Source organism: Sipha flava, unplaced genomic scaffold (genome assembly GCF_003268045.1).
Source record: "Sipha flava isolate LNK unplaced genomic scaffold, YSA_version1 80_pilon_pilon, whole genome shotgun sequence".
NCBI lineage: Eukaryota > Metazoa > Arthropoda > Insecta > Hemiptera > Aphididae > Sipha > Sipha flava.
The window spans coordinates 1,339,807-1,353,257 of record NW_020273622.1 but is presented as its reverse complement, the minus strand read 5'-3'; the positions used below and the strand labels follow the sequence as shown (position 1 = coordinate 1,353,257).

Sequence of the window (13,451 nt, the reverse complement as noted above, 5' to 3'; positions counted from 1 at the left end):
CATTGCCTGTATATCACTGTAACTTTTGGTCGGTATTGATGTATAAAATGTAACGTGAAATTTGAATTCCATTAGGTTGGTTATTACGTAAAATATTCGATTACAATTGTAGACATGGTACAATATGGACAGTAATGTACTGATTTCAAAATTTAATTTAATACTGTTAAACCTTAATTCATTCTCATTTAATGCATTCTTTGTGTTTTTTGACATTACATTTTATGTTGTTGGTTCTAAACATTAAGTTTAAATGATTAGTTTCATACATTTATGCTTCCTATTCAGCAATGTCAATTAATTATAAGAAACTGGTTTTTATCTCACATGAATCAACTGAATCAATAGAATTCATGGACATCCGAAAAAATAAATAGTTATAAACACATACATACCCACACGCACATATAAACACGAGTACGTATAATTTTTGGTTTTAGTTCATTCTTAATATGATTACCATATTCAGTTGTATTATACTATTAAGCAACTATTGTTGTATTAACGTCTTATAATAATATTAATAATAAAACACATTATCAAATACTATTTATAATAATTATACAGCAATTTAAATTCTATATTTATTTATTTTATAACGTACGAAAAATATAATACTCATATAATTAAAACATAGTATGACTTCGTCTGAGTATTTAATAGATCCGTATAATTTTTAATTGTCAATGCAGGTATCTTGTTAAAAACAACCATATTAATAATTTAGACACTTTGCGAGTATAAAATTACAATACTCTCAAACTTTAAAATATAATTGTTTATATATATTAGGGATGGACATGAAATCCGAATATTTACATTTTCGGAATATTCGGATATTCAAATTCGGATTTGAATCAAATTCATATCTGGATTTTCCGTGATTATCCCAAATTATGGATTTGATTTTTATGTGACTTATAATTATTTTTAATTTTTAGTAAAATAAATTATTTTATTTTATTGTAATTAAAATTTATCAAGAAATTAATACTATGTTTTATGAATATAATATACTTATCATTATTTGAACAGTTTATATTATATTTATATTTATATTGTAAAGTATATAACAGATATCACTTTTTACTAATGAGATTGCTTTATATTTTAAAGGATATTATAACTCTACACGTTTAGTATATCACATTAAATTTCTGATAATATTACGAAAACTATACTTACATTTCTCATTCGTTGAGTGATTATTGATTGATGATGGTTATACAAGTATACATTGTATATCCGAGCACCTGACTTTGAACATTTGTTCAATACAATTTCATATAATATTATAATAAAATTACATAAAACAACAAAACAAAATTAAGTTGAGCACCGGTCTTGAAACTTTTTTAATTAGTGATTGATCCACAAGAATAATGCGTTAATGTACATTGTTGTTATCCTTCATGAAAAAAGATTAGATGCCATTAACCATTATGTTCTACAAAAATGTTCGGTAACATACACAACTATAACGTTTAGGGGGAAAACGTTTAAACACAAACTTTATAGTTTTTTTTATGGTTTTTATAACATGTACGTTAAAAAGATTGTTACGCTTTTTTTCAATGCGTGAATCGTTTTAAATTAGTCGTAAACCGGTTGTTTAGTGATAAATAAAAACCATTGAAATTATTTAAATGTTGACTTTTTTTGTCCCATTTACATGTATTAAGTATATCTTAGACCCCAAAGTTTTTCGAGGAATTCAATCGATTACAGGAAAACTTTTCATTTATTTTTGACGTTTATTATAATATACTTCAGTATAATTTCACAGTTATTATAATAGAGTGTTTGCATGATGTGTGTGCATACTTAAATGTCCTTCATCCAATTACAACTAACGAGTATTGCGCGGATTTGCAGTCGAGTGTATATATACATGATACGGTACTTTCACATAGTATAGTGGAAAACTTTTATTGCGTATATAAGTTTTCTGATATAATCTATTTTCTCGTACGATCGTTGAATTTCCGTTATCGCTACCGTCGTGTCGTGTAATTTCGGTTTTTTTCCACAAAAGACTTCGGTGTCGTCAATGCATCGGTGGCTGTTGGTTGCGAATAGTGGGGGAGAAAATAGTGATTGAAAGTTTTTCGAATTTCCGTCCAATGCTATGCACGTTTTGTATTATTTTTTTTTAATAATGCACTAAAAGATTACATTACACAGGACAATTTACGTTGTAAGGGTAAAAACAATCTGGCAATAATCTGAATCTTTTATATATATATTTATTACTTTATATATATACATACTAAACTTTTCCGCTCTTTCAATCATGGTCAGAAGTTTGTAAATTTCAATTTAATATGATCCGTTCGACGATGGTCGTTTGTTTAAGGCGAAGATGTAATTTTTTCTCTCTCACCGTTTGTCATTAGGTAACATTTTAATGTTTTTTATTTTATGTTATAATACTTGGACAACATTGCACGTACACACGGAGCGTTAGTTATGCAATTTCACTACCTACCCGCATTCCCATTGGTTCTACTTGTATTTATTAGGCGTCCTTATGATAATATTTTATTTTATAATAATCCTATACAAGTCATAATTACATTAAAAAATTGAATATAAGGGTTGTGTATACTAAGAAAATTATTTAGCTTCTAAATAAAAACTGTGATTTATTTATTTTATAACAGTAAAACCATCATTCAAAATATTATTCATTTGGGTGTTTCTTAAAGCAAAACTGCAATAAAGTTACTGTTTTATAAAGTCATATTTTATCATTATTTTTTAACGGTTTTTTAAACTAAAAACAATTCTTATAAAATACAAATTAATTATAACATTTTTAACTATTGTATATTCTTATAATTTTAATAAAGTTATGACACGGATTTCCATATATGATTGATTATTAAACGGTTTTATTAACTTGTACAACTATTGTTTTCGACATTTCGGTAAACCGATTAAAATGTATAAGAGTGAACATTTAAACATTATATGTTTATACATTTTCAAAACATATTGTATTTGAATAACAAAAACGTTATTTTTCAAATGATGTTAGTTTTATTATTAAACAATCGATCTTCATAAACGACGAAAAATCAAGAAAAAAATTACTCATGTACATTATATTTGATAATGAATGTGATGAATAGGGAATTAATGTTTGTCTAAACATTCCTATTATGTTTTAAATTTAATGAATCAATTAATAAATTCTAGTATAATCTATATGTCATTTGAAATGGCAGTTTTGGGTTTTATGTCAATGATATTGTATACAGATTTCAATGAACAAGTTGTTTGAGTAACATAAATAATTCCAAAAATAGCCAAATAAAAAGCTTTTTCCATTTCATGCCAATTTTGATATTGACAAATATTCAACAATAAACCAGAGAGTAAAAATTTAATTTTTATAATTTAATCAACGTGATTTGCCAAACGTGTTACTGACTTGTGTGTTTTTATTAAAATTATTCAGACAGAAATGATTAAAAAATAATAACGAAAAATAGTATATTTATAAGAGATTTAATTTTAGATTCTTAGTTTTAGATTGCACTATACTCGTGAGAACAAAAATTATATATATTTTTTTTTTTTTAGCTGAAAGCTTTTTACGTGGATTTGATTGTACCATTGGAGACAAATCTCGAAAAAGACACTAAAGTGGTCCAGGTAAAGGATTAATATTTAATAAAATAATAGTCGTATATATCAAAGAATATTATTCTAAAATAACTTACAAACAGTAAGTATTTATATTGAACTTTTATGATCTGTTCACAAATATGTGTTATGCATGTAATTTGGTTATAATATGTCATTTTTCATTATCCGATTTCTATAGACAAAAATAGTCATTAGTGTTCATTTAATTTGTGTCCCTTTTCCCTTTATTCGATAACTATAATTCATGAATGCCATTAAAAGTAAACGAGGAAAAATTCATATAGTATTACTATCTGATATTTGGTTCCAAATAACGAATACCTATATACATTTACTATTATACTCGTACACCTTTATTATTACGAGGTGCGTAGAGCAAATAAAATATCACTATCTAATAAATACTCCATCCCTTTGGTTATTTTAGACTGATACTAATTAACCCCTTGGTACCATTTTGTTTTTATCTGATAAATTTAAAATGATAAAAACTTTAATTTAATTTTATATTACTATATATATATATATATATATTTTTTTTTATTCGCCAGTCCGAACAAAAACGATTTTTGCAACAGCATAAACAAAGATCCGAAAGTTACAGTAAGGCCGCGTCAGCTATGAAAAAGTGCCGCAAAAAGCATAAGGTCGGACCCAAAGCCGGTTTGGCCATGGATAAAGAAATAAAGGTAGGTTATTTTATCGTCGTGCAATATTCACGAGTAACTACTATTTAAAAATCATAAATATATTTTTACTTTTAATTTATTAAATAATTTAAATAAATTATAATTGCACGTATGACATTACACAACTGTTACAAGAATATAATTCATTATTTTTGAAATATGTTTTTTCCAGTTTGATGTAATTTACAAATATTAATGATTAATTCCTCGTTGATATAGTTTAACATTGTACGATAGAATACAAAAATATTTTAGAGTTATTTTTAATTCACTGATAATTTGATGTGTGTATGTACTTAAACACTTATTTTTATAATATTCTTGGCATGGTGTATGATAGAATAAGACACGAAGTCGCGTACTAGATACTTACGATAACGCTTGACCAAACACCCGACGCAATATAATACATAATGTATAATAAATTTCGTTGATTTCTATTGGGGGTGTTTTTAAATGAAAAATATATATACAATGGTCACTGTAGTACTATTTATGCATTGGGGAGGTTAAACTATGATTATTCAAATGTTTTATTGTCGAGTTTTTATTTGTTTGGCACCGTAAAGCCCGAACGTGTCGTGAGATAAAAATTATTACCAGCCCATTGAAGACGCTCATTGTTCGAAAAGTACACACTTCGTTTCATAAAATACCGGGGAAAATTCGTTATTACTATGCAAAAATATTGCATAACGTGCAAAATGTTTTTTTTTGTAATGGATTTAAATATATAAAAACAAATCAAAACCTCTGAATACTCATTTTAAACTGCATTATTATTTTTGGTAAACATTATTATTACAATAGATTTAATTTTTTTTTTTCATATAGACTATGCAAATTCTCGAAGAAGAAAAATCTAAACTGGATAACTTTTGCGAACAAAGTTTAAAAATTGTAAGTATTGTCCACTATTGTCTTATAAAATAGAGTTATTAAAAATGAAAATACAACAATCCGTATGTCTAAAATTCAAAGTTTTTGGTTACTTTACCACATATATATTATTTTTGTTATCTCACATAATCTAATTTTTTAGAAAAGTGCAAATAAGTAAAATTGAATATTTAGAAATTTATTTTTAAAATTTTAAAACGAATTGATTCAAACGAACCCATGTTAAACATTAAAATGTTTAATTCTTGTATATTATTCTTTCAGGCCATGACACAGGAAAGACGTAGATATGGTTTTGCGTTAGAAAGACAGTGTTCGTTGGTTAAACACTGTCTAGCCTATCATACAAATACTCAGGCAATGTATGATGAGCACCTTAATGACTGGCTCGATGTAGCCAAATCTCGGGAATGTCTACCAGAATCTGTAGAAACCATGTTTGCAACAAAACTTCGAGTAAGTTAATGAATTGAAAGCAATTCTATGCAATGCAATAAAAAACTGAATTAATTTTCAACTGATAAGAATTCTTGTATCGTGAAAATTGTAGCATGTAAGCTTCTGGATGGACGACGATGTGAGCTCTCCAAGAATCGACGATGACAGGATTTCGCTATCTTCGCAATTAAGAAAAACTAAATCGATGGATGCATCTTGTTTAGATGTTCGAGCCATGAATGATATATCCAGCCCGGTTTTAAACTATCCACTTTCTAGAGCAAAATCTGATTTCAATTTGAACGCATCATCGCAGTCTTTAAACAGAAGTACTTATTATATAATTAAAATAATTAGTATTTTACTTAAAACACGTACAGAAATCAATAAATTACATTAGTATAAGGAAGGTTAACATTGGAAATACTTCAATACTATTAATATAAAATCGTAATTCATATTGATTGAACAGATCTATACACACATACATATCCAGGCATATATTGTACATGTTTCGTTAACTATAGGTATTCATAAAAATTAAATTATGTTTATACATATCCCTATTAGTATTGTTTTGACGTATCGCAATTATAAAATAGAATTGCTTTAGGATTCTATAATTGTTGACTCCGCGTGCCATGCAAAAACTTATTATTATTTTAACATTAATTAATAGTATTCTCCTTGTGAATTTCGAATGAAATCTCGTGAATTAATTTGTGCATCGGGCAAACTGTTGTATGTGGTTTAATCAAATTTTACAAACTAAACCATGTTGTTGTACTTCAGTGGAAAATGGTTCAAGTCCAGGAAACAATGGATCCAGACCCAAGTCAATGGCAGTGGTGGATAACGGATGGGAATCTCAAGGCGCAAACCTTGTACAAGCTACACACGCTTATCTGTCTAGCGGTGAAAATCAACTGAGTTTCCACGAAAAAGATACAATTGCGATATTGGGTTAGTAAAATATTTAAAAGTTCATTAAACTCGATCAGTGAAGATTTATTATATTCGTTTTAGGCAAAGGAAACAAAGGGTGGCAATTTGGAGAAAACTTGCGTACCCAGTGCAGTGGCTGGTTCCCGTTAACGTACACTGAACCTGTATTAGAAGACTCTGTGTTCTCGTAAGTCGTTATAATATGATTCATTTGAGTCGCAGTAGTGTATCTAGAGCTCGATGTTTTTTTTCTAAAAGCGAATGTTTCCGTAAACATTTTTATGGAAGTCATCACATCCCTACTTTATTTTTGTTTTAACATAATATTTACGTAATATATCTTGATATTCCTACAATTAATTTCGATGAATTTATTGATGTGATTTTTATTCTAAAATCATATTTTTCACATTACAAATTAAAGTTAATTTAACTTGTTTAAACAAAAAACTTGGTATGAAAGAACAATGATGTTTGTAGAAATTTCAAGATCGCTATTGCATGCAGATGTCGGCATAAATTGTAAGTGAATGCATAAATTTTTCATTTTTTTCAGGGACTCACCATCGTCATATCGACGAAAGGACTCCGTGGGTCAATCGATCAGTTCGAATCATAACAGAAGCGAATCAGCCACAATCGGCAAACAAAACCGTTATCAGACGACAACATTAACCAGATTCGGCGATTCTCTATCTCACAGGAATCCGTATTCGGTTAGTATATTTTATTTGTATACGTTTATTTATATGTTATAAAATATTAAATATAAGTCATTTATGTAATATATATATATTGTTTACCTAATTTAACAGGATAAGATTATTTTTATTTTATTTATTTTTAAAATTGAGAGAAAAGCAAAGAATTTAATAATGAAGTTTTTGTTTTGTAAATACTTTTTAGGTATTCGGTAAATTAACTCCAAGTTTAATATCCCATTAGAATAAAAAATATACTATGACAGTAATTTATCCTAAAAATCTTTTTCGTTATTATGTTTTAACATCGATTTAAATAACTCATTTTTTATATTATGGGTAGCAAATTTAATACAAGACCGGGTTTATTTACCGGGGTTTAGGCATGTCAAAAATTTAAAATTCATCTATTTTAGTCGTTTACAAAAGTTTAATCTTTGAACACGATTATATTAATGATTTTGTTTCTGTTTGTACTTTCGAGTGTTCTTTGGGGCTTAAGTATGTTTATATAAAACTTTTACGTAATTCTGTGATTTAATATTTTTAATTTAAATGCAATAAGTATATACGATTCCTTTAAATATGGAACATTTATTTTTACCAATATATAGATAGTCGAACTATCCATGTGCATCATTTACATTAATAACGCGATATTGACTTAAAAGTATTTGTATCAAATATAAATTATTTTCCATTAATAAAAATGGATAAAACATAGCGTATGTTAATTGATGACTAAATTAATTATTATCACTACAAGTGTTCTTTGGAACGAATGAGCAGAATGCCGATCGGTCAACCAAAAGCAATGCGATGCATTTTAATTAGTATAATGATTGTATAAGGTCAAGTAAGTTTTCAATTAAATCTGTATGTAGGCTATTGGCATTTGAAACTTTTGAAGCCGGGCTTTCTGGGTGAGAAATTTCGAACTAAGCTTCTTTGATACACTTGATTAACAATTATATTTGATACACTATATTCAATATATTTACAAGTAGAAGGTTTATAGGATGGTAAAACAAGTAAACTTCTAAACGAGACAATTCTAAAAACAATTTTTTTCCCGAACAATAATTATTGCTTTCGTATTTGTATGCAGTACTCGAACTGCGATGTTCGCTCTGAATTAATTTACCAAAACGATGATTTGTCGTTGCACACTAGAACGTTCTTAGAAAATATACGATTTTATACTAAACGAAGGAAAACTGATTTAACTATAACCAACCCACTATAGGACTGACTTAATACCGCAGTGTCGTATATCGATCTTTCAATGACTCTACATACGAGTACCTATACTCGAAAAATCAATATAACCATTTTCAATTAGATTCTCGAAAATTGATCCTTCATATCGAAAGACCACGGAAAAACGGTTTCAAATCGGACTCAGATCTAATCAGATTAAGCACTAAACGGTGATAGGTATTTGTAACTACATCATAGTAAAACAGAATGATAAAAGTGAAAGAAAAACGTTTTACATTCAATTATTATTAGCATTAAGACACGCAACAATTAGTGAATCTCCCAGACTCGCGTGCGTATTCCTAACCAAAGACACCAGCACTTTATTTTGGCCTCTCCATCCCGGTTGCTTCAAATCTGTTGTACGAAATTGCCATCTTGGCTTACTGGCCGCCGACCCAACTTTTAAATAATGTCTAACCGTTAAATATTTTGTGTCGGCACAATCAACTGAGCAGTGTTTAACACGTGCGATTTTTTTTTTCCGTTCGCAGACTCGCCCCAGGGCGAACAGCAGGTCGAACGGCTTCGGGGCTAACCATCACGGTCCTCCGGCTCCGTCCGTTCCCGCTCCGGTAGTGCCGCGCCATTACGGTGGACACATACCGCCACCTGCCGCGTTCTTCCCGCCACCGCCGCAGACTTTGCCACCCGCGGCGCCCGGCAAACCCGGAGCGATCGACAAGAGGACCGGCGGAGTGCATCATCAGCACGGTAACGCGAGCCTCCACAGCAGCAACGATAGCGGCTTCAGCAACGATCCGCCGCCCGCGCCCGAGATCGATTATTCCGACGACGAAAACACCAGGTCAGTGCGGGTCACCTAGTCATCACTATCGGAACATAAGTTGTTGTTGTTGTTGTTGTTGTGGTGGTTACGATCGTCGTTTCCTCGATTTCGATTCGATTCGTCACTTGTATGCGTTACTTTGTGTACACGAGCATACGCGTTGCGCAACGATCAACTGCAATCGATGAAGGTTCAAGGACATGTGACGATCGCCTCTTCACTTCCGCGGTCTATACGCAGTAACACGCTTTATTCTAATACTTCGACTTGTAAAACGTTCCTTGACCATACTATGTGCAGTGAAATCTTTAGCCTCGCTTTATATTTTCTCTACGCACACGCGTGCGCGGTTTATTATTTATTATTCCTCTAATATTTGTGATACTTTCGATTTCTTCGTATCGTTCTTACAACGCTCGAATCAGAACGCTATTTAAATCTTCTTTTTTTTAAATTTTACAATTTTATTTATGATCATAGTGGCACATATTACTTTGTAATATTATTGTATTATTTTTTTTTCTGTTAAAGGACTTATTGTCCGTTAAATATATATATATATATATATATATATATATATATATATATATATATATTAAATAAATAAATAAATATTACAAATAAATATTACTCGATTGGAGTTTGCGGGCATCACCCTTCTCATAAATAATTAGCCGCACCGATCGGCTTCTTTCAGTTGTGAACATTATGTTTTGTTAGATAACGCTGTATCATTGTAGGTGATAGTTTTGTAAAGTACTCTATTTTTTTTGCAAATTTTATTTTAATAAGATATATCAAGTAATTATCCATTTCGAATTTTATATTAATAAGATATATCAACTATTTATCCGTGCTGTATAAATAAAATCAATATTTATATGTGACATGTTAAAAAAATTTGCCCCCTAAACTAAATTCAGACAATTTCATTCCAAAACTTGTGAACCCTATTTAAAGTCAATAACATTATACAATATTATGACATGGTATACTAACTACATTACCACCTATATCAATTAACAATTTCATAGCAAAATTGGAATTCATTTTATTTCTATTTTCTAATTTTAATTCTGATTTATCATTATCTGTAATTGTATTTAAATAATTTTAAAAAGTATCTTTTACATGTCTGGTTGAAAAATATATTTAAAAAAAAAAATCCATTTACAGCATAATATAACTGCCACTATGAAATAAGTGTATCATTCAATAGTAATAGTTTTAAGTGCTTATTCAATAAATAAAAGCTTATAATTTATCTCTTTACTGTTGTTATTTTATCTCCTTCGGATATTTTTAACAGTTAAAATAATTCATTTTATGTATACAGCTTGTATAATGTTATTAGCATATTTTAAGCTTATTAAAACTGTTTAGAATAATTTTTGTGTACGCATTAATCGTGGATCGATAACCTCATTTGCACATATCTCCCTCTCTATTAGCTATACTGGATTCAAGTTAATGTATTCTTCGGAACAATTTATTAACATTTGTCAATGTAAATAAGTCTTCCATTATTGAATATATTAAAGAGTTAAAGAGTGCAATACGCGTTCGTTACCGGCTAATGACGTTATTTGTTAAACATTACAAATGAATAAATTACCGGTGTTGGTATAACGCTGACGATTGTAATACGACTGCGAATGAAAACGTAAAAATGCGTTTTTAACTTCTTAAAACAGTCAAATAAAAGAAAATCGTGCAAAAGTTTGCTTTGGACGGCGTGTCTGAAAAACTTAATTAGCACCGATTAAAAAGTTGAAAAAAAAAAACGCGAAACTGTACTTCTAATTGTGTACACGTTATAAACGATGCGATAGCTATAACAAATTAACCTGCGGTGACGGTGGAGGTGTTTATAATTCTAATTAATTATATAATATAATGTACTTTTTACACTTTGGAGTTTCGCGTCCAAGTACGTGCTCATAACTGCTGGTACGGTATAACGGTTTAGGGTGAACGGTGTCGGTGGTACATGCACAAATGTTGTGTAAAAATGTTATAATCGAAAATGATGTTTGAATCAGAACGATCAGAGATCCGAAGAAGGACGCAGCGAGTCGTTCCAAACAAAACATGATTTATCGGTCTCCCGAAGAGGACCGTCACCATAACTTGAACGGTAATCACCAACAGATGAAAATCACGGCGGCCGGCAAACAGTCGACGGGCACGTTGAAGTCGTCGTACAACGGTGGTAGTACGAACACGGGCCGACGGAACACCGGTCCTTCGTCGATGCGACAGAGCACCAGTGTCGGGCATCTGTCGTCGTTCGGTGATGGGTACTCGCCGCCGGGCAGACAGGCGACCGCCGCGGCGTTCGATGACGACGACAGTGGCATGGGCGGCGCGCAGGGCAAGAAGATAAAGAGGACGAAGTCGATGTGGAAGTTTAAGAAGGGCGGCGGCAGCGACGAGGTGTTGGCTGGCATGTCCATGTGGAAGCACAGATCTCTGGTGGACGTGAATGCGGCGGAGGACGAGCAACACCAACAGCAGCAGAACAATAGCTACAACAACAAGTCGTCCGCGGGCACGCCGATGACCAACAAAAAGTTTACGATCACGAGCCGGGACATCGACATAGCGGGCGGCAGTGGGGGTGGCGGCGGTTACTCGGTGGACGACGACGACAGCCAGACGATAATGGACGGAGGCGTGGGTGGTGGCGGATTGTCGACGGTCCGGAGAATGACGTACGACAACCGGAAACACCAGAAGCAGCAGAAGCAGTACCGCAGCAACGAGCGCATCAATAGCAGACGGTCGTCGTCGTCCAGCTTCGGTGGCGACGATTCCGAGTCGTGCATAGTGGTGGACGACCATTTGAAGGACGCGGTGCACGCGGCCCCGCCACCGCCGGCCAGCCTCTTACCCCGGACCCGGTTGATCAAGCAGAACGCGGCCGCCAACCCGACAACGGGCGCGGCCGGTGGGAGCGGTGGCCAGGGCGGCAGTGCGGTCGCGCATCACCAGCAGACCGCCGCGTCCGGGGTCGGGCCGCCCACCATGATGATGTTGATGTCGCCGCCGCCGCCGCCGCCGCCCGCGGTCCGCACCGCTACGGCCGACGACAATTACCTGCTGCAGCAGCATCACCACCAACACCATCAACACCACCAAGACTCGGACGCGGACGTGCGGTTCGAGAGCGCCAAGTTGCAGACGTTCAAGTACATCAACGCGACCAGCAACGACGGCTGGTACGACTCGTGGGGAGAGAAGCGAAAGAAGTAAACGACGTGCGTAGCAAACGCACCCGCAGAGGTAAACACACAAATCTTCGGCGTACGGTCTTCGGTTTAACGCACGCGTGCAACTGCCTCCCGTTTCGCGCAGGATTTCGGTATATTACGGTCGTGAACTGCAACCGTAATCGAAATAAAACAGCGCTTTAACAAGCCTTCTGAAGAGATTGAATAAGATTCCGGAAAGAGCCTTCCAATAACGGTCCACGGGGGGGAGGGGTCGAGCACTTCATCGAATCGAAATCCGTATTATTGTTGTGCAAACGTTCGTTCGTGTGTTTTTCACTTTAAAATCACTCTGTTAAACGGTATACGGTTTTACGAGCGGTTCAACTATACAGTATAGTCGGATTGATTTGAAAGGTAACGAAATGATTTCGACGAAATTCCTCTCTTAAAATTTAATATATTTTGCAGTTGTTCGACTGAATTGTAATCAAACAACTCTGTTATTTTATGGCTTGGTTCACTGACGTTTGATTCAATATTTAAAATTGTTTTTGCGCATCACGATAAACAATTAACTGGTCTAAAAATAAAAAAACGTTTTGCAAACGTTAAAGTTAAGGTTATGATAATGAAAATATTTAAAATAGTGTATAAAAAATAGCTACAAATTCATTGATTTTTGTACCTAACTTTGTGACAGTACATAAATATATCTACTGCTCAATTTCAATCATAATCGCTGCAATTTTTATACCGACTAATGACGATTTTGTAGAGTTTATCAATACTGTATTGTTCTCATTTATTATGTCGTTTTCATAAGCAAAAATCCACCGCATGTAGCATAACTTTCGTGTTG

The 13,451-nt window shown here is 32.7% G+C and overlaps 1 protein-coding gene across 2 annotated transcripts in view; it reads left to right on the top strand.

The window, feature by feature from the left end:
* LOC112693017 (brain-specific angiogenesis inhibitor 1-associated protein 2) overlaps positions 1–13,451 on the top strand; it is a 97,266-nt gene that overhangs the window by 81,249 nt on the left and 2,566 nt on the right. Inside the window, exons 5-14 of one of the 2 annotated variants that reach the window (XM_025567885.1) lie at positions 3,589–3,660; positions 4,206–4,343; positions 5,178–5,243; positions 5,508–5,699; positions 5,794–6,010; positions 6,474–6,644; positions 6,708–6,813; positions 7,183–7,342; positions 9,082–9,395; positions 11,420–12,662. In XM_025567885.1, the coding sequence (XP_025423670.1) occupies positions 3,589–3,660; positions 4,206–4,343; positions 5,178–5,243; positions 5,508–5,699; positions 5,794–6,010; positions 6,474–6,644; positions 6,708–6,813; positions 7,183–7,342; positions 9,082–9,395; positions 11,420–12,632 (2,649 nt within the window). In that variant the 3' untranslated portion in view covers positions 12,633–12,662. The remainder of the gene's footprint in view (positions 1–3,588; positions 3,661–4,205; positions 4,344–5,177; positions 5,244–5,507; positions 5,700–5,793; positions 6,011–6,473; positions 6,645–6,707; positions 6,814–7,182; positions 7,343–9,081; positions 9,396–11,419; positions 12,663–13,451) is intronic. The other variant, XM_025567886.1, reaches the window with a different exon arrangement.